This window comes from Phyllobates terribilis, unplaced genomic scaffold (assembly GCF_046119375.1).
Source record: "Phyllobates terribilis strain yellow unplaced genomic scaffold, ASM4611937v1 Scaffold_1__5_contigs__length_1240528914, whole genome shotgun sequence".
NCBI lineage: Eukaryota > Metazoa > Chordata > Amphibia > Anura > Dendrobatidae > Phyllobates > Phyllobates terribilis.
In genome coordinates this window covers 953,321,537-953,344,158 of record NW_027362761.1, presented here as the reverse complement: position 1 = coordinate 953,344,158, position 22,622 = coordinate 953,321,537, and the positions used below count along the sequence as shown (strand labels likewise).

At 43.3% G+C, this 22,622-nt stretch overlaps 1 protein-coding gene across 4 annotated transcripts in view; it reads right to left on the bottom strand.

The window, feature by feature from the left end:
* The window catches only part of GAB1 (GRB2 associated binding protein 1), a 117,287-nt gene that overhangs the window by 44,575 nt on the left and 50,090 nt on the right, over positions 1–22,622 (bottom strand). For all 4 annotated transcript variants that reach the window (XR_012247540.1, XM_073642264.1, XM_073642271.1 and 1 more), the window contains exon 2: positions 10,554–10,848. Coding sequence is in view for 3 of the 4 variants with exons in the window: in XM_073642264.1 (XP_073498365.1) it covers positions 10,554–10,848 (295 nt within the window). In the remaining variant the exon portion in view is untranslated. The remainder of the gene's footprint in view (positions 1–10,553; positions 10,849–22,622) is intronic.

The following is a 22,622-nucleotide window of genomic DNA, read 5'->3' as shown; positions in this document are numbered from 1 at the left end:
TTATACACTTTATTACTTTGTCCCACTCTGGGACTTTCACTTTTTTTTTTTCTGATCGCCTGCATGGCACAGGAATGGAGCACCATCCCTATGCCATGAAGGCTGTCAGAAGTGCACAGTGTGAAGATTGCTTGGAGATGCACTGCGCATGTCCAAGCAATCTTCCTGCTCTCTGGTGACCCGGATGTTGTCATGACGACATCGGGGCGTCATGGCAACACCCGGGAAGCCTTTGCAGACTGCGCTGGAAGCCGGAAGAGGAGGTGAGTATCGCCGATCACCTCCTCTTGCCCCCGCAATGCCGCGATCGACTTCGATCGCAGCATCGCGGGGGTTAATGTGCTGGGAGCGGTGCAGGACCGCTCCCTGCACATAGTACCGGGTGTCAGCTGTGACAATCAGCTGACACCCGGCGGCGATCGCGCCCGCACAGCCTGTGTGCGCGCGCGATCGCGTTGACGTACTAATACGGGTCTGGCTCTTAAGTCCCAGGGCATAGACGCGTATTAGTACGTCAGATGTTATTAAGGGGTTAAAGCACCACTCCAGTTTTTTTTCAGTACTGGAGTGGTGCCTTAAATGCAAGTCCCCTGCCCCTAGTCAGATACTCACCCTCTAGCATCTTCACAGCTTTTTGGTGCCGCTCCGGTCCCGCAGCGCCATCTTGTGAGCGCAGCTTCTGACGGCCGGAAGTCAGAAGCTACGTCACACGCTCTCAATACAAGTCTATGAGAGCCAGAACAAGGCTCTCATAGACTTATATTGTAAAGTGACCTCCGCGCCACTCCATGAAACACTAAAGCTGCAGCAGGTCACATTTCACTGGAGACCGACGGGAGCGATGCTGGAAAACAATGAAGGTGGCGAAAACAGGTGGAAAACAATGAAGATGACCTGCAAGAGTACATGACCACACCACCAGGCACAGGCGTCATTATCTTGCATGAGCCATCTACGCTGGACGGGGGACCAGTGGGCCTCAGTGCTGTTCACTGATGAAAGTCGATTCACGCTGAGCAGAAATGTGTGAGACGTCAAGGAGAGAGCTAGGCATCAGCCATTGATGTCACCAGATGAGCCTTTGGTGGTGATGTTATAATGTCTAGTCAATACAGAACTGCCCTACTCTTTATGACAAGCCCCTACTACTTGAATAACATCATTAATCCAGTCATTGTACCTCTGCACGAACAACACAGGCCTAATTTCATCTTCATGAACGACAATGCTCCAGCTTATTGAGTTGACATCATTAAGTAATGGCTGATGGAGACTGGAGGTACCTCAAATGGAGTGGCCTGCACGTTCTCCAGACCTGAATCCCATAGAAAACCTATGGGATCAGCTGAGTCGCCGTGTAGAGGCTCCTAATTCTGTACCCCAGAACCTCAATGACCTGAAGCCCGCATTTAAGAAGAGTGGGATGTCATGCCTCAGCAGACAATAACTCGACTTGAACAACTTGAGACGTCGTTGTCATGCTGTAGTTGATGCTAAAGGCCACATGACAAGTTATTGAGACATTGACATTTTTTGGGGGATATACCCATCACTGTTGTTCGCTTTTGTTTTAATAAATTGTTTAACATGATGAAATCACTATTACATGCGTCTACTGAAATTCCCTACTTTCATGATAAAATATCACTGTAGCATGAACTCTTTACATTTTCCATAAATTTCGTCCAAATGCCAAATATCCCTAACTTTTTGTGAGTAGTGCAAATTCAGTGTCCAGCATCGCCTTCTGCCCAACCAATAACCTCTCATCCCAGCACTGGGGCAGTGATAACACAGTGATCCTGTATTCTCTTATTTGTGGAAAGCAGCACTAATAATCTACCTCCCATCATATCCACTGTGGAGATTTAGAAATATATTCCTAAAAATGCTATTGACATGAAATCCTCACCAGATGTTGGTAACAACTAGTGTTGAGCGAGTATGTTCTATTAACCCTTTCGCAGAGTATGCGTGGGCCGAGCTCCGAATATTTATAGCTGCTCGGTGATAAGGTTGAATCACTCCCTGTGCATGATTTGCAACTGTTTGACAGCTTTATTACATGTGAGGAATGTCTATTTCTTACACATTCCTCACATGTAATAAAGCTGTCAAACAGTTGCAAATCATGCACACGGGAGCGATTCAAACATATCACCGAGCAGCTGTAACTACTCGGTGCTCGCCCGAGCATACTCGGAACAGAACATACTCGCTCAACCCTAGTAACAACCCTTCCAATCCACACAAATAAAGAAAACAAACCGTAGAGGTCTGTAAATTAAGTTGTGGGTAATAATGAGAAATGAGAAAGGAAAAAAGTATTAAAATACAACACATGATGAAAGAGGTGCAAAAATCCTTGGAAAGTCATGACATCATCTGAAATATATCAGTAATTAGGCTGTGTGCCCACGATGCGTTTTTTAAGCGTTCCTGCAGTGGCAAAAACGCTTAAAAAAAATGCATGGTAGAAGGCCTGCCATGTTCCCCAATGATAATCCGCATGTGCTGTGCACATGCTGCGGAAATTTCCGCTGCGGATTATCATTGCGGAAAAAAAAGCAGCACTACCATTTATTTTGCGGAAGTGCTGCATTTTCGCCGTCATTGACTTGCATTAGATCACATGGATTACGCATCACTGTATATGTAGATGCGCATTCCATGTGTTCTAATGTGCAGATGGTACCCAGGTCTAGAGAAGAGGAGACTCTCCTCCGGACCCGGGTACCATAGAAAACTGTAAAAAAAAAAAAAAAAGAATAAGATAAAAAATAAAATATATACTTACCTTCTGGCGGCCCGCGATGCGCTCCTCCTTGCTTGCCGGCAGTTCGCGATAGAATGAAGGACCTGCGCGGACGTCGGCAGGTCCTTCAGTCTACCGCTGCCGGCAGCCGGGACGGAGGGAATCAAGACTGCGGGGGCCATCGCAAGGTAAGTATACATTTATTTTTTATTTTTAACCATTCTTTAGGTCACACTATATAAATCCATGCCGTTTGCATGGATTTATATAGTGTGACCTAGTTGACAAGCACTTTCCAAGTGATGCTAAAATAGCTTGGAAAGCGCTTGTCAACCCGCATGCGGAAATCCATGTGAAGAACGCTTCACATCCGCAAGTCCCTGGCAGGAAAATGCATGCACAATCCGCATGCATTTTTTCTGCCAGGGAGATGCAGAAATGCTCAGGAAAAAAATCCTAAGCATTTCTGCATCGTAGGCACATAGCCTTAGAAAGCAACCTTGCCACTTCGTAAAAAATAATATCAGCTGGTTCAACTGATGGCCGATAAAAAGGTGCCTCATTACCAAGGTGCCACACCAGAAACATCTCATGATGGGTAAAACCAGTGAGATGTCTCAACACCTTCACAACCTTATTGTTGCAATACATACTGATGGCATTGGTTACAGAAGAAATCTAAACTACTGATGGCTCCAGTGAGCACTGTTGGGGTCATAATCTGGAAGTAGAAAGATCATCATTTCACATTAAAAATCGGCCACGACCAGGTGCTCCCCGCAAAATTTCAGACACAGGAGTGAAAAGAATTATCAGCAGAGTTGCCCAAGAGCTAAGAACCATCTGTGGAGAGCATCAAAAAGACCTGGAATCAGCGGGTACAATTGCTTCAAAGAAAACTCTAAGTAATGCACTTAACATCCATGGCCTGTATGCATGCTCTCCACACAAGGCTTCAATGCTGAATAAAAAGTATGTTCAAGCACTTTTAAAGTTTTCTCAACAACTTTTAGACAAGCCTGTGAGATACTGGGAGACTATAGTCTGGTCAGATGAGACCAAAATTTAACTGTTTGGATGCCATAATACACACCATGTTTTGGAGGCCAATAGGCACTGCATATCACCCCAAAAACACCATACCAACAGTGAAGTTTGGAGGTGGGAATATCAAGGTGTGGGGCTGTTTTTCAGCATACAGCACTGACAAATTTCACATAATTGAAGGAAGGATGAATGGACAAATGTACTGACACATTCTTGAAAACAATCTGCTGCCATCTAACAGGATGATGAAAATGAAAGGAGTGTGGACATTTCAGCAAGATAATGATCCCAAACACACAGCCAAGGATACTCAATTGGTTTCAGAGAAAGAAAATAAAGCTGCTAGAAAGGACCAGCCAGGCAACTGACCTGAATCCAATAGGAAATTTATGGAAGGAACTGAATCTCAGTTCACAGAAGGAGCCCACAAAACCTTCAGGATTAGAAGAGTGTTTGTGTGGAAGAATGGGCCAAAATCACAACTGAGCAATGCATGCGACTAGTTTCCCCACACAGGAGGCGTATTGAAGCTGTCATCACCAAAACAAAGGCTTTTGTATTACGTATTACTTACATTTAAAGGGAAGCTGTTATGTTCTAGTTACTATCTAAACTGCCTCCATAGCATTGTTAGTGATGCAATGTGCATCACTAACCAGCTTTTTTTCATTAAAATTAGTGGTATTATAATGATTTTATAACCTTTTATATACTTTGTCCTACCGGCTGATTTTCAGTCATACATCCTTCCAAAGATTAACCTGCCCAAATCCAACCTTGCTGAAGCATCCCCAGATCATCACCTATCCTCTACCAAATTTCACAGTGGGTGCAAGACACTGTGGCTTGTATGCCTCTCCAGGTCTCCGTTTAACCATTAGACGACCAGGTGTTGGGCAAAGCTGAAAATTAGACTCATCAGAGAAGATTACCTTACTCCAGTCCTCTATGGTCCAATCCTTATGGTCTTTGGCAAACTTCAGCCTGGCTCTCCTTTGCTTCTCATTGATGAAAGGCTTTTTTTTAGCTTTACATGACTTGAGGCCTGCCTCTTGGAGCCTGTTACGAACTGTTCTTGCTGTGCACTTCACCCCAGCTGCCATTTTCCATTCCTTTTGTAGGTCACTTGATGTCATTCAGCAACCGCAGGATGACATGTGAATAAGATGACGGTCATCCTGGTCAGTGGAGAGTCGGTTTCGCCCTCTGCCGGTCTGTAGCTTTGTTTCATGCATTGAAAAGGCAATTCCGATTGCGGAAACGCAAAATTAATTGACATGCTGCGGATTTTTCTGCGCATCAAAAACGCTGCGGAAAAATCCGCAGCATAGGCATAGAACTTGCGGATTCTCATTGGGGACCATGGGGTGCGGATTGACAAGCGTTTTACAAGCGTTTCCGCTGCGGAAATTCCGCAGCAAATATACGCTTGTAAAACGCTACATGGGCACATACCCTAACTGACACTGGAATGGAATGGCTGTCAGACATGTAGAGATGGTGATTTTTAGAAAACTGTGCAGTGGTCTCTTAATTTTTGCCAGAGGGGGTCATTTACAAATTTCATTATTTTGGAAAGAAAAGCACTTTTTTTTTTTTTTTTCAATGAAGCCAACAGTAAATGAATCAGAAATACACTCTACACATTGTTAATGTGGTAAATGACTATTCTAGCTGCAAACATCTTGTTTTTATTGCAATATCTACATAGGTGTATAGAGGCCCATTTCCAACAACCACCACTCCAGTGTTTTAATGGTACATTGTGTTTGCTAACTGTGTAAGAAAGCTAATGGATGTTTAGAAAACCCTAGAAAGCCCTTGCACAAGTATGTTAGCCCAGCTGAAAATGGTTTGGCTGATTTGAGAAGCTATAAAATTGACCTTCATTTGAGCTAGTTGAGAATCTGGAGCATTTTTTCTATGAAACTCTCAAAATGGCCAGAAAAAGAGAACTTTCATGTGAAACTTGACAGTCTATTCTTGTTCTTAGAAATGAAGGCTATTCCATGCGAGAAGTTGCCAAGAAACTGAAGATTTCCTACAACGGTGTGTACTACTCCCTTCAGAGGAGAGCACAAACAGGCTCTAACCAGAGTAGAAAGAGAAGTGGGAGGCCCCGCTGCACAACTGAGCAATAAGACAAGTACATTAGACTCTAGTTTGAGAAATCGACGCCTCACAGCTCCTCAACTGGCAGCTTCATTAAATAGTACACGCAAAACGCAAGTGTCAACGTCTACAGTGAAGAGGAAACTCCGGGATGCTGGCCTTCAGGGCAAAGTGGCAAAGAAAAAGCCATATCGGAGACTGGCTAATAAAAGGAAAAGATTAATATGGGCAAAAGAACACAGACAGTGGACAGAGGAAGATTGGAATAACGTTTTATGGACAGACGAATCAAAGTTTGAGGTGTTCGGATCACACAGAAGAATATTTGTGAGACGCAGAACAACTGAAAAGATGCTGGAAGAGTGCCTGACGCCATCTGTCAAGCATGGTGGAGGTAATGTGATGGTCTGGGGTTGCTTTGGTGCTGGTAAAGTGGGAGGTTTGTACAAGGTAAATGGGATTTTGAATAAGGAAGGCTATCACTCCATTTTGCAATGCCACACCATACCCTGAGGACAGCGCTTGACTGGAGCCAATTTCATCCTGCAACAGGACAATAACCCAAAGCACACCTCCAAATTATGCATGAACTATTTAGGTAAGAAGCAGGCAGCTGGTATTCTATCTGTAATGGAGTGGCCAGCCCAGTCACCAGATCTCAACCCCATTGAGCTGTTGTGGGAGCAGCCTGACCGTATGGTACGCAAAAAGTGCCCACCAAGCCAATCCAACTTGTGGGAGGGGCTTCAGGAAGCATGGGGGGGGGGAATTTCCCAAGCTTACCTCATCAAATTAATAGCTAGAATGCCAAAGGTCTGCAATGCTGTAATTGCTGCAAAGGGAGCATTCTTTGACAAAAGCAAAGTTTGAAGGAGAAAATTATTCTAATACAAATTATTTCTAACCTTGTCAATGTCTGGACTATATTTTCTAATCATTTTGCAACTCATTTGATAAATAAAAGTATGAGTTTTCATGGAAAACACAAAATTGCCTGGGTGACCCCAAACTTTTAAACGGTAGTATGCGTATATGTATACATAATAATATATGTATTTTTCGAACTACAAGACGCGTCTGGAGGCAGCTTCCTATGATGGAGGAGAACGCTGACACAGAGTCCTCCCCGATCATAGAGAGAGCTGCCCGCTCTCCTCCTGCTGTGCACTAATCTGTGTGATCGGTGCAGAGCAGGAGAGGAAACTTACCTACAGGAATGGAGGCTGCAGGAGCTGATATATATGATCACTTTTTATTTTATCTTTTCAACTCAGTGTGAAGTCAAAACACCACATATCTAGGAGTTTCGTTTTTTTCCCTTCTTTTTTCGGTTAATTTTATGTTTTGATAGACCTGACTTTTCTGAAAGTGCTGACACCACATAAAGAAATAAAAGATAATTATATGTATATTTTAAAATGGGAGAAAATGGGGAGGTGGGAGTAAAAAAAAAAAAACAATTCCTACACTATTTGTTAATCTCCTTAGGGGACTTGAACCTGTGATTGTTTGATAGATTACAATATGTAGTATAAGCGAATATACGGCATAGTATTACAGTATAACTCGCAGTCTATTTTGAAGCTCAGCATATTGCCGAGCTTCAGAGAAATACCAAAGTGGCAGTGATGGGGCTTTCAGTAGGAATTTGGCTGCAATGGTAACCCCCTTGGCGCTCCAAAATTGCATCACAGGGGCCTGATGGGAGTCAGTTGCCAAATACCACTGTCCGCTACCAATATTGGGATTTACATAGTTAACAGCCGGAGCTGAGCTCTGGCTGCAGCTGGTAGTCGCAGATGCTGGATATGTAAGGCTATGTGCCCACGATGCAGAAATGTTCCGGATTTTTTCCTGAGCGTTTCTGCATCTCTCTGGCAGAAAAAACGCATGCGGATTGTACATGTGGATTGTACATGCGTTTTTCCTGCCAGGGACATGTGGAAGTGAAGCGTTCTTCACATGCATTTCCGCATGCGGATTGTACATGCGTTTTCCTGCCAGGGACATGCGGATGTGAAGCGTTCTTCACATGCATTTCCGCATGCCGGTTGTCAAGCGCTTTCCAATCGATTTTAGCATCACTTGGAAAGTGCTTGACAACTTGGTCACACTATATAAATCCATGCAAATGGTATGGATTCATATAGTGTGACCTTAAAGAATGGTAAAAAATAAAAAAATAAATCTATACTTGCCTTCCAATGGCCCCCGCAGTCTTGATTCGATGCGTCTCGGCTTGCTGGCAGCTCGCGGTACACTGAAGGACCTGCCGTCACATGACTATGACGTCAGCGCAGGTCCTTCAGTCCACCGCAATCTGCCGGAAAGCGAAGACAAGGAGACCGGGGGCCGTCAGAAGGTAAATATAATATTTATTTTTTATTTTTTTAATTTTTTACAGTTTCTATAGTACCCGGGTCCGGAGGAGAGTCTCCTGTCCTCTACACCCGGGTACCATCCGCACATTGAAACGCATGGATTCCGCATGTACAGTTACAGTGATGCGTAATCCATGTGTTCCAATGCAAGTCAATGACGGCGAAAACGCTGCGCTTTTGCAAAATAATTGGTAGTGCTGCGTTTTTTTCCGCAATGATAATCCGCAGCGGAAATTTCCGCAGCATGTGCACAGCACATGCTGATCATCATTGGGGAACATGGCGGACCTTCTACCAAGCGTTTAAGCATTTCTGCCGCTGCGGAAACGCTTAAAAAACGCATCGTGGGCACACAGCCTAACAGTCGGCATTTACCCTATCTGGAGGGAGATCGACTCCTGAGCACCCACCTGCAGGACGTACTATTAGCCCATATGAAGGGGTTAAACTGCAGGACATACGATATTCTAATATTGTACTTGAAAGTGCACGACGGCAGGGTAAGGCCTCGGTAATAAATCTACTCCAAGGCTTATCCCGCACCAGACCGGTTATTTGAATTCCTCACCTCCACTTGTTGTGTGTAGCAAGCTAGATCTATGTATATAGTCTTTATACTACCGTGCAATAATGGCCTGCTCTCATGTCTGCGGTGAAGCCCCCACATAGAAAGAAAGCTAAATCAGCCTCATCTTACCGAGGAAATGCCCGTCATGACTGACTGACAGCTACAGAGGAGGGCCAGCCTAAATGTGGTTATACGCATCCCATCGTTAGATAGATGCTTCACAACTGCATTGTTCACATACACAAGTATCATCAGCCTCACAGTCCTTAGAAGCATACATGAAATAAGAGGCTAAATTGTTACTTTCATGGTAATAATTGTATCCTGCCAACAGCAGCTACTTCTTCACACATGTCATAGAAGAAAGACTGTCTGACAAATGTGTAATTCGCATGTTAGAGTCAAGGTGATTTCTTCATGCAAAAGTATCAGTGATTATTATCATGAGGCTTATGTGAAAAGATGGAGAAACCTGATGACACTTTATGGTTCAGGACATAGAAGCGAGAATCTCGAAGTATAAAGGAGCAATCAATGCAGACAACACATCTGACTGACGGGAAAATACTTCAGCGCTAAGTGTCGCACTTTGCTTTTGAGAAAAATATAATAAGATTACAAGGGATCTATAAATGTGACTAATAAGTCTCGGGGATCGCCACTGCAGGAACGTGCGGAGTTTGTACAGTGAACAAGGGTACATTGACCTCAGGCAGCAAATCCAGAGAGCCCACTACAATGCTCACCAAGATCCCCCCAGAGACAAAGCCATGGTCAGTGTTTCCTCTAACATTGTGTGGGGGGTTTATTTCATGATCTGCGCTTTACATTAGGTCTTATTTAAAAAAAAACAACAAAAAAAAAAAAACACACACATTGTATCCATACAAGGAGACCATTACTGGAATACGTTCCTGAACTTGGATATAGCAGGGTCATTCCCCTGGCTTTCTCAGTCTATGACGAAATGCACAAAACTAGTAAGATCATAAACCATTAGACGTTATTCTTTGCTAGAGAAATAGACGTCCTCTTGTGTTAAAGGGAATCTGTCAAAATAATGTAGGGGTGGAGAGGCTGATTCCAGCAATTTATTAGTTATTGGGCTGCTTGGTGCAGTTTTTGATAAAAATCCCATTTTTTCACCCCATATTGGCAGCTTTCTGTGTACACTGTACATGGTCAGTAAGCTGCTAATCAGTAGTGGGGGGCGGGGTTACACAGATTAGCCTGACTGCCTGGCAAGTGACACCTAGTCCTGCAGTGATAATCTCTTGCTGATAAAACACTGATTGTATTGAAACTACAGCACACAGCCTAATAAGTGACATCACGGGAATCAGGGTCTCTGCCCTATATTCTAATGCTCTCAGATTAAATAGCAAAAACCTGCTGACAGATTCTTTTTAACCTTGTTTAATTCGGAGGTCCTAGAAAAACATTTGTGACAAATCAATAATTGATACAATTCTTGCATCTCAGAGCGAGGAGTTTTCAGTTAATTCAAATGATCATGTCCGATTGTTATTTCAATAGCAGGAGTAACCATGCCGCACTTTCAATCAGGACATTGGGCAGCTTTAACTGCTACAAGGCATAAACAGCGAGACGGGTAACAGAAGATTGTCTCGTCAATGTGTGCCCTCCCAAACATGGCAAAGAAACAGCTTTGCTTCATAATCAGTCTTACCTTCTTCAGTGGGATTGAATCCGCAGATGTCGCATATGCTTCGAACCCACCGATTCATTTCTTCTTCACTTTCAGCCACTAAATAAAATATCCGATCGATGGTTTTGATATCAAAAATATAACTATGTTCAAATTCTTTTTTGGGGAAAACCAGTCCAGCATCAACTTGCTCACAGAGGTTCAAGTCAATAATACGAATAGGCTTCTTAGCATGGTCATTCTTGTAGTATTCGAGCACATCAGGATCTCCTGTTAGGCGTCCACTGCGAAGGATAAACCACCTGCGCTTCCATGCCTAGAAGAGAAGGGACTGGGTCATCTATACACATCAGATGTCATTACAAAGAAACATTGAATTTTGGCCCCTCTGATCAAACAATACAGCAGCTTTCTGCAGCTCAAATTAGTACTTCACATTGACTATTCCAGGTCTCTGTACTTACCTTCTATCTACAATTACAACATTTTAAGAAATGGAGCCCAAGTCTACGGATGTGTGCAATTCAGAAGTTCAGTATCGGACATAAGTGACCAAAAACAAGTACTAGAGCCACTTTAACAACAGAGAGGTCTTTACCTAAGGCTAAAAAGCATGAAATGGGCCTGATTAGCTAAGCTCATTACCTAAGCCAGTTTAGTTATGTCTTACCAAAAGCCATGGCCAGGAAGGGGACTGGTTTAGCTAATGAATTGGGCAAGACAGCCAGCTTCCTTCAAGTTACACACTATTATTTTACTCACTTGCCGCCATAGGCGAATGGGGAAAACATCACAGCTCTGCAGCAAAAACGCCACTTCTGGAGCTATGAGAGGAAACTGAAGAGGTCTTCCATAAAGTTATCAGAAATAAAATGCATTAGTACTTTAATCATTCACATTGCAAAATCAGTCACGAATTGTGTGTCACTGGACGCCATCAGGAATCATTAGTGGGATTTAAAGTGAATCTGTGAGCAGGATTTCACACATGAAACTATATGAACATGAAGCCCTATCGAAAACCAGAAATACCTTGATGTGGCCAGTCCTTCTTCCATTACTGAGAAATCAGGGTTTGAGTTGATAAGCAAAAGAGGCTGAAGCCATTTGTAGTTCTGAAGTCTGTCACTCCAGCTCTATTCCCTGACAAGCACCGCAGGCTCTTGCTTCACTGACTGCTCCTTTGCCTCAAGTGACAGAATAGAGGCTGTCAGTCACATTGGGAAAGCGTGGCCGCTGGGTGGGGAATAGAGCTGGAGTGACAGAGGCTTCAGATCTACAAATAGCTCTTCAGCCTCTTTTGCAAAGCAATTCAAACGCTGAAATTCTTGTAACGGAGGAACATACTGGCCACATCAAGATATTACTGGACTTTTCTGTTAAAGAGCTACACACGCATCTAAATAGTTTGGGAGGGGGAGCTGAAATCCAGATTCCCTTTAAAAAGGTTTTCTAACTTATTAAAAAAAATGGGCTAAGGATGGGTAAACAGCAAAAACTACATTACTAATAAATCTGCCACCATTCTGTCTGTATTGAATTGCTGCAGCCATCATATGCCATACCACCCACGTGACTGCTGCAGCCAATCACTAGTCTCAGCAGTAAACCACTAAGGCCAGTGAGGGGATGCAACAGTACAACACTGACGGGTTCGCTCATATAGGTAGTCAGGGGCATCGCTGCTGGACAATCTGAAATGGCAGTGGATTCATCAGGTGAGCAATGTGTCATTTTATACAATTTTTTTTCTCCCTTGACTCAATAAGTCAGATGACCTCTTCAAGGGACACTGCAATCTCCTACGGCTCTTGCTCCAGCGTATCAGTTTGTGTGTAAATGTATTACAACTACTCCCTTCTAATACTAAAATGTAAATGAGTTATCAAAGTTGTTTTGGTTTTTTTTTTAAATTCATAGGGCTTGAGCTGTAGAAAATAAACTCCGCTACACTCACCTCCCTGTACTGCCTCCCTGTTACTGCTTTAGTCTTTGCTGACAGTCTGCAGCAGTGATGCCATGACTACCACGTACAGGGCGGCTGAGCCGAGCGATTGTCTGCATCACTGTAGCTGCGATGTCACTGCACAGCGGCGGAGGGGCAGTGCTGGACCAGGTGTAGAAGAGTATAAGTGATTGATATTTTCTACAGATGAAACCCTAGAGACTAAGGCAAGGGTCACGGGACTTACCGTACATTCGCTTGGTGCCGCAACTACATGACATATAAAAGTGAATGGTGCTGCACTGCGACACCTACACTACCGCATCAAACAAGTTGCAAAAAATCCAAGTTTGATTTTTTACAAATTTGTCGTGGTCGTGTATGGGGTCAAGATATCACACCTTTACCTTTATACTGCCGCAAAGTAGCAGCAACCATGTGTGAACTCTGACCGCTACAGTTTTTTACGCGACATTTGTCTTCATGTAGCCCCAGCCTAAATAAGAAAGTCTACCGGACGACCCCTTTAGAATTGCCAGCTATTTACGGTAATTCCTGTTGGAACTTTGTATAAATATAGAGACCTAAAACTCGAAGATTTAATAACAGTGATAAGTTTTGAATTGGTGTCAGAGGCCAAACATGTCACTTCATTACAAAACAGTCATCCTTTTCAACACATCCTCAATTTCCCCTTCCCCAAAAAAATGTCTGAATCGTTTGGATTACTCATCAAAATGCCTCTTTCTGGCTTTGTGCTTCCCTCAGATGTCTGATTACTCGCGCGCTCCATAGCTACGCTGCTAACTTTAGTATATAAGCACCTGCTACTCTTTATGTTGGTTCCTTTCAATAAATGAGTCACTCATCGGGACTGGCACAGATTACACGAGAATGGGGGGGGAGCAAATTACTAACTGTGCACTTTAATAGGGCATATACAAAGGTCTTCTGGCTGCGAGTACAAAGAAGAGTTTAGTAGTAGCATAAAGCTTAATGCCAGACAAGCAAACTGACATCAGCACCCATGCTAATCATAGTACAAAAGTGCCTCTGTTTTCGTCAGATTGCACAAAACTCCACATAAATTACTCTTTGTTATTGGAGAATATCTCACATTCTTACAGCACTTCTATTTTTGGATTTAACAAATTCAGGCCCGCAGTGGAGAGAGTCCATGGCCGTAATTAAAATATACTCAAAGGTAATCCCCCCCCCCCCCTCCAAAAAAAAAAAAAAAAACTGTAAAAATAAATGAATTTGCTTAGAATCCAAAATAAAACTACAACGTAATGAATAAATAAGCTAAGAAGCAGCACACACATCTTGCAACAGTTTCTAGTAAAGGTTTTCTGCACAGAAAATCTTTGTTACCCAAACCTTAACAGGGAACATGCTGATTTTAGCTATCGGTTCTGGAACCATGTGTTATGATCGTGTAGCAACTCACTCGGTAAAAAAATAGGTAACACACTAAAAACTGCAACGGATCCTGACAGTTCCTGTACAGACTAGAGATCCCGACCACACAGTCCCAAGAGGTTACTGCGTGAGCCGAGATAGCCCTAACCACAGACTAGACGATGGCAACTCGGACCTCAAGGTCTCAAGCACTTTACGTTCCTCCTAAATAACCAAAGGGCAAAGCAGAGTGTAAATAACCTACAGTAGGGAAGTGTGCTGAAATAGAAAGAGATCCCAGAGTGAGTAAAACAAACCATGAAATTCAAAATAAAGGATTAAGTACATACTGTTAGAAAATATGTCTTCCTAAAAAGACACAGAAATTGGGTGCAGGGAAAAGAACAAACAGCAGAGAGATAAACCCTAGCTGGTCTTTAACAGACTAGCTTAAACTACAGCAGTATGACTGGACATAAAAATGAAACTATCACCAGCAGGAAATACCAGCGGGGGAAAGAATATAAAGCTGCACCAGAAAGGTGATCTGGCAGACAAATGAGTAAATGAAAACAGCTGTTATCCTTGCTTTAGTCTCTTTAGAGAAACAAACTAAACACCTGGAGAAAACTATAGCTACTGTGGCATGGCGGACAGAGAAGCTGACCACAGGCTCAAGGGTTCAAACCCAGACGCATGGCACAATGTTTGAGCTTACATTGCAAACTTTCCTCAAAGCGGGCTCCTTGTTGCCTGCTCTCAGCAAAGAGTCTGATGTATTCATGAGCTCCCCCTGCACTATGGCAGCCAACTAACCGCTTTCTCAATATGTGTGGTCAGTAGTTAGCGTTGGAAAGGGATGCAGCTCACAAATACATGGATTACTTTTCCCTTCCTCATAATCTGTCTGTTGCCCTAAAAAAAAGATGCAATGCAAGCATATGTTGACAGTTTTTATTTTTCTGGCAGTCAAAAACAAAAAAGTTTTTTAGTGGAAAACTCTAGTTTTTTTTAGTATTTTTGCAGAGTTTTTTTTTTTTTTTCTCAGCCTTTTGATTGGACAGTGCAGAGTTAATAGCGTTCTCCATCAGGAAACGCTTCAAATAATTTACATCCACTTTGTTTTCTCCCTTCAGTCTAGGAGCAGACGCACAAAAAAAAAAAAAAAAGATGCAGTATGACCATACTCAAAGTTCTGCATGTTGCAAAGTTTAGTATGCAAGTTTCCTAAATTGCTACACAAATGCACACAAGGGACAGATCTCTGAAATCAGGGTGTCTCTGAAGGAAGCAGACAGGCTCCCTTTAAGAGGTCTATGAACATTAGATGGCTTTTTTGCCAGAATCAATAAACCAGGAAAGGCATACCCTCAAACGATAGAAAGGGCTGGGGGCGTGGGACACTGGAGATGGATCAGCTATGCTGCAATTCAACATGTCCGATCTGTGGCAGAGATTCTTGTCCACAGCTTAATCCCTTGTCCCCACGTAACACATGCACGCTCATCCAAGCCAAGACCTTATACGCATTGGCACAGTTGTGAACTTAAAGCATGGAGCAGGAAATCTTCTAATATCTATGGCTATTTCAGTGCTAAGGTACAAAGCATTGCGATGTAGGGAGGCACACAACAGTCCCTTCCAAATTTCAGGTAAGTGATGGCTCATGTGGCACCATATCCTCCCCTTAGAACATATGTGTCAAACTCTGGTGGTTTTATTTGGCTCGCATCACCAACTCACTTAAAGAGTTCAAGAGAGGCCTGGACGCCTTTCTTGAGAACAATAAAATTACATCTTATGCTTAGTGATAGTTAATTAATCCAGGGATTTAATCTTACTGCCAGATTGGTGTCGGGAAGTGAATTTTTCCTCAGTGATGTAAATTGGCCTATACCTCATGGTTTTTTGTTGCCTTCCCCTGGATCAACGCTGCGGAATAGCTGCAGTGCACAAGAAATAGGCTGAACTGGATGGACGCTTGTCTTTTTTCAGCCTTATAAACTATGTAACTATGTAACCAGAACCACCACCCCTATGTGGAGCTCACCATAATAGTGTACGGAGGACTACGTGGGGCCCACCATAATAGTGTACGGAGGACTACGTGGGGCCCACCATAATAGTGTACGGAGGACTACGTGGGGCCCACCATAATAGTGTACGGAGGACTACGTGGGGCCCATTCTTCTGTACGGAGGACTACGTGGGGCCCATTCTTCTGTACGGAGGACTACGTGGGGCCCATTCTTCTGTACGGAGGACTACGTGGGGCCCATTCTTCTGTACGGAGGACTACGTGGGGCCCATTCTTCTGTACGGAGGACTACGTGGGGCCCATTCTTCTGTACGGAGGACTACGTGGGGCCCATTCTTCTGTACGGAGGACTACGTGGGGCCCATTCTTCTGTACGGAGGTCTACGTGGGGCCCATTCTTCTGTACGGAGGACTACGTGGGGCCCATTCTTCTGTACGGAGGACTACGTGTGGCCCATTCTTCTGTACGGAGGACTACGTGGGGCCCATTCTTCTGTACGGAGGACTACGTGGGGCCCATTCTTCTGTACGGAGGACTACGTGGGGCCCATTATACTGTATACTGGTTGGCCCGCGACCTTGTCAAAGTTTTTCATTTTGGCCCTCTGTGTGTTTGACATCCCTGCCTTAGAAGAACACCGGCTCCATAATACTAGAGGCATGCCTCGATTTTCTTGCTTATTCTCATGAGAGAAGAGAGCAGTTCTCGCTCAGGACGACCTCTCTCAGAACACACATGCCCTACTAAACAGTAAATCTATCAGTTTGTGTTTCTAATTCAGGTAATGCAAGCTGAGACTAAGGATTTATGGAACTTGTGTTATGAAAACATGAATACAATTTATAGGAGAGAAGCAATTGGGATGATGAGGATTGTTGACAAGGCCAAGAAATGAAATACTTGGTAATTAACACTTTAGGAAATTGTTTTCCAGGAAGTCAAACTGATATATGACTGAACAAAATAAGGAAAAAACAGGCTGAATGGAAGTTTCCACTCCACCAAGCACCATCCTGATCATCTGTTCCGCGTGCACATTCGGAGAACATTTCCTGTTTTTGAACCATTGTCACCACTAGCTCATTTTTTGGGGGGGTTGCTGTTGCTTCTAACTTTAGCTGAGCTGTGTAAACATACAAAAGTACTAAAAATAAGAACTGCAGCAGCACGGTAAAGAAAAATTGTTTTACTACTTGATAAAATGTGTTTTGCTTGCAGTATTTGTATTCCTCTTATCAGACGCATGAAATGCCAACACACACAAGGGCTTGCTGGTGTTTTGGATGTCAGGATGTGCTGTACTGACGTTCGCCATTAACCATCTGCAGCACTATGGCATAGATTGTCACTGACTGGGCCTAAAAGGTCATATAACTGCACTGCCATTCATCATTACCATTAGATGTTGCCTCTATAGATGGAAATCAGCACATTCACGGAGGACCAGTGTGATATTGGAAAAATAAATTATATCACCATTTGTAATGACAGATTGTGAATGGTCAAAAAAGCTAAACCAAGGCTCTCAAATAATTCCTGTCTTATGTGCACATATTCAGCACGACGATTTTCCATCTGTATTGTTATACGTACGGCATCTGTTTTTACAGCGAAGTTATTCATAATTTACCGGAGAAAATAGTTTCCTTAATTAAAGGGAACCTGTCAGCAGGATTTTGCCAAGTGAACTACAGACAGTGTCATGTTGGGGCTGCTGCACTGATGAAAATGATACCGGAGGTGAAGAAATCCATCTTGTGGTTCTTGTGTAATCAGGGTTTGCAGTTTTGAGTTAATGAGATTCTCGTGCTTCAGGGGAGACTGTAGGCAGACACCAATACATGCTGTGATTTTTCGGTCCGTGTGAAAAAAAAATGGTCAAAAGCCACAAGGGAGTGTCCATTTTACCCTTGTAGGAAGGCAAGTGTCAGGATACAATTTTTTTTTTCCGTATAGGAAAGTGCAGCAGGCCAAGTAAACCAAAAAAGGCCCATTTTCTGTGTTCATGGGGTGCCTCATGCCACCGAATGGCTATACAAGGCCATAGATCAGAACGTTCAGTCAGGGATATACATTAACAGGATAATAATAGCAAACTGACCGACAGTCGGGTCTGCAGCATATCAGTGCTGCTCACTATGTTTTGAGCGGTGACTGAAACCGCTCGGGCCGCACGTCTGTGACTGAAAGCTGGAGTTTGCTGGGAGGAAAAAAATTAATTTCCTCCCGGTAGCCGAACTTTCAGTAATGAGGCCAGGCAGTTTTATAAAACTATTAACCAGCCGAATAACCCCATACCTGCAGGCTAATAGCGTTTGGGGCATGACAAGTTCCCTTTAAGGTTATCTTGGTGATGCCACTGATTGGCATCATATGTGTGGCACACTGTCAGCCTGTAGACACAAAATGGCTAGGAACTGAAGACTCTGTGCTAGATCAGAAGAGGACTGAACAGTTGATTACACATTTTTTTGTCTTATTTTGGAACACTTGCTGCTGGTCTCTGCACAACACCAGACAGTTATAAAACCGCCATCCCACATTATTCTATATTACTAGGTATTCTGTACCTTCAATCACTAGTGGCAAGTTCCAGCATGCAACAACATCTGCAGGGTCAGAGCTTGCGGGCCACCGATAAGGTTTAAAAATAAATAGCTCTGATCCCAGGATCAGCGACGTCAGAGGAATGCGAGACTCCGAAAAAATAGATTGTATGAAGGCATGTAGGCGAGCCAAGAAAAACATCACAACGGGGCTCGTAAAAGCACAGTTCACTACCACACTGAGAATGGGATTTCATACATTCCCATACATCAACATCTGGGTGATGCAGGATTTTTAATTTTAAATATCAAGTAATCTGTATGCAATTGTGATCCTGGAGCAGGTCATATTTATTGGACTTTCTTCATCCAAGGATGATTATTTTTTTTGACTGCTCCTTAGTGCTGCCCCCTAAACCTCACAAAAGGGTTTCTCAAGCTTCTACCAAACAAACATGAAAATCACACAGCCCTTATGAAGCAGCTAAGATGGCATCCCAGTCCTAGCCAATTTTTTCACTGACCCATAGACTTGCATTTTTAAAAGTTTGATCCTAGACTAGGATGAAAAAAGAATAGTTCTTCTTAGCCTAAGTGCCCACGATGCAGAAATGCTCTGGATTTTTCCTGAGCGTTTCTGCATCTCCCTAGCAGGAAAAACGCATGCGGATTGTACATGTGGATTGTACATGCGGATTGTACATGCGTTTTTCCTGCCAGGGACAAGCGGAAGTGAAGCATTTTGATCATGCGATTTCGCATGCAGATTGTCAAGCGCTTTCCAAGCGATTTTAGCATCACTTGGAAAGTGCACATAGTGCCTAAGGCTCTGAGGCCACTATGCGTTTTTTAAGCATTTCCGCAGTGGCAATTCCGCTGCAGAAAAGCTTGAAAAACGCTTGGTAGAAGGTCTGCAATGTCCGCAGCACTACCAATTATTTTGCGTAATCGCGAAGTTTTCGCCACCACTGACTTGCATTGAACCGCTTAATATCCGCATGAGTACATGTGCACATACGGATATTAAGTGATTCAATGTGCGGATGGTACCCAGGTCTGGAGAAGGGGAGACTCATCCAGACCCGGGTACCATAGTACCTGTATTAAAAAAAAAAAAAAAAAAAAAAAAAGAATTAAAATAAAAAACATACATTATACTCACCTTCTGATGGCCCCCGGTCTCCATAGCGATGCATCCTGGCTCCCCGGTAGCTCGCGATGGTCTAAAAGGACCAGCCATGATGTAATTTAGTAATAAGACGAGTCACGTGACCCCTGACGTCGGCGGTCGCGTGACCCATCACATGCCTAAATGACGTCATGGAAGGTCCTTTTACACTACCGCGAGACACTGGGAAGACCGGACGCATCGGAAGGTGAGTATACGTTTTTTTTTATTATTTTTTACCATTTTTATTCTTTTTTTAACTAACTTGGTCACACTATATAAAATCCATGCCAGTTGAATGGATTTATATAGTGTGACCAAGTTGTCAAGCACTTTCCAAGTGATGCTAAAATCGCTTCGAAAGCGCTTGACAAACCGCATGCGAAATCGCATGATCAAAACGTTTCACTTACGCTTGTCCCTGGAAGGAAAAACGCATGTACAATCAGGGAGATGCAGAAACGCTCAGGAAAAATCCAGAGCATTTCTGCATCGTGGGCACATAGCCTTATATGTGGACCACTTGGTCCGCAAAATACCTTGAACATGTGAACATGCTCCCAGACTATAATGAATTAGAGCTCTACCCGTGAAAATCAGATTGTGACTTATTTAGCAGAATCACAAGTGTCTGAATGAGCCCTAATGTTGTGTCTGAGCTACGTGATGTGGAAAATATCTGCACAAAATCTGACACACGGATCAGATATTAAAATCCGCAATATGTCCATCGTTTGTGCAGAACTCAGTTTATACTTTGCAATACAAAAGGCAAAATTGGCAGCAATATCCACATGTAGCACACAAGCTGGAGAAAGACCTGGAGTGAATCTTTTCCGTGTGACTATGACCATACAAATGCACAGTTTGGTTGTACCAGAATTATCTAGTATGCGTGCAGCAGGTTTAGTACTAGCATTTTTGGTACTGTACTTTGTTGCAAATTGTGCAAAATATGCACCAAAAAATCTAAAAATTAATCTGCAATAAATCGGTATGTTCACACAACACAATTCTGCTGCCTTTTTACCTGCACTTTTCCAAAATCACAGTAAAAATCACAACATTTAACTGTAAATTCGGGGGAAAAAATTGCCATGATTGCATTGTGTACATCAGAGGTAATATGATTTTAAGCATTATCTACTTTAAAGCAATTTACATAAACACCACAAAAAGTTCTGTAACTTTTGGACACTAGACTGACATATACACTCCTCCTAATTATTCAGTTCATGTGGTAGGGTGCTCTCACACTGCATTCAGGCACCAGTTTGTTGGTCCTGAAAGGACTTGCATCCGAATCCTCCACAAAATGTGATTTGGGCGTATGTGCCGACGGGGTCAAAGACTATAATGGTGCCAACAGAGAGAATGGGCGCTCTGTCGTGCATCACTTTCGGGCATATATATGCCTACTGGAGGAGGACACTCAAAAGTAATAGACTCCCCAAAAATGATGCACAACAGAGCGCACAATTGCTCTGTCGGCACCATTATAGCCCCTTCGGCGCATATGCCCGAATACTGTTTTTGCAGGGGATTCAGACGCAAGCCCCGATAAGACCAACGAACGGGTGCCAGAACAGTGTGAAAGCACCCTTAGCCATGAAGAAGGATACCATACAAACCTAGAGCACTATCTGGGAAAGTGACACCAGAACAAGAACTGCACGTTGAGAGTAGCATGAAATAGGTTTCCATGATTGAGTAGTTGCACACAAGCCAAAGAATAACATGCACAATGACATATGGGGTGGAGAAGCATGAAGCGCACCACCACTGGAAAGGATTTCTCTGCATTTACAACACTACCTTCCAAATTCCCTTTTGCTCCCATGCAGACACCTTGTGGATGCCCATGTACCCAACTCCAGTGATGTGTAGCCAATCACTGGCCTCAGTAGTGACAAGTCACAGCCTCAGCTCGTGGTCATGTGCCAACAAGCCATGTCATTGCTGGAGCTCGGTAATCAAAGAAGTAGAGTGTTTGAGATTTTGTACCATTTTCAGCTATTTGGCGAAATAAAAATATCATGGGTAATATTGCAACAGGCAAAGACCTTTTTAGACAGTTGAGCTTTCAACTTGATGGCAACAGTTTCTGGCCCAACAGGACTTTCCCTGCGCAAGCAAGGTCCATAAATACAGGGATGGGTGGGTTTGGTATGGAGGAACTTAAGTAGCAGCACTGAGCCCCAATCTCAACCCTATCAAACTACTTTAGGATGAATTGGATTGCCGATTTGAGAACCAGGCCATGTCATCCAACATCAGCATGAGTGAAGGCAGTAAATTTGAAAAGGAGGGTGAAGACACACAAAGCACATATTCTAGACTTTGCAGGCCAACGTGTCTTCATAGTTCCAGACAAAGCCTATGTAGTCCTGAACCCACAGTTATGTCTGACTGTTCCCTCTTCTTGCCAACCTACCAACAATAGAGGAATGGTGGACGAGTTCTGAACGAAGTAAGCAAAAGCAAACTGATAGTAAAAGTGAAAGCGCTCTTCAAACTGGTATTCTCACACTACATATTCAAGGCATACGTACTCAATGCCAGGTGTACGTTTTCCCTCTGGCCCTTTCTGATTGGGCCAGGCATCCCCTTATCCCAACCATTTATGTTTGGTTACTATCCCTGTTGACATAATCTCCTTGAAATCTGTTGGGAGTTATAGTAAGTGACAAGTAATCTGCACTTGGCTCTTTCTGTAACTTCTATTAACTTTAATGTAGAAGGGCCACCTATCTGCTAAATGCAATAGGGAAATCACGAAAAAGTCGGTAAAAAGAGGGGGGAGACCGGTTCACCTACACACATTTAATGGCAGATTCTGTAAATTACTAATTTGGGGTAGAAGACGGCATGCAGACGTTCTCCACCTACACATCTGTCATCCATAGACTATAATGGGCCGAATAGTATATGTTCGGGGAATACGTCCCTGGTGTATTTCCTAACTCAAGAAAAAACTGCTGGGAGGAAAGA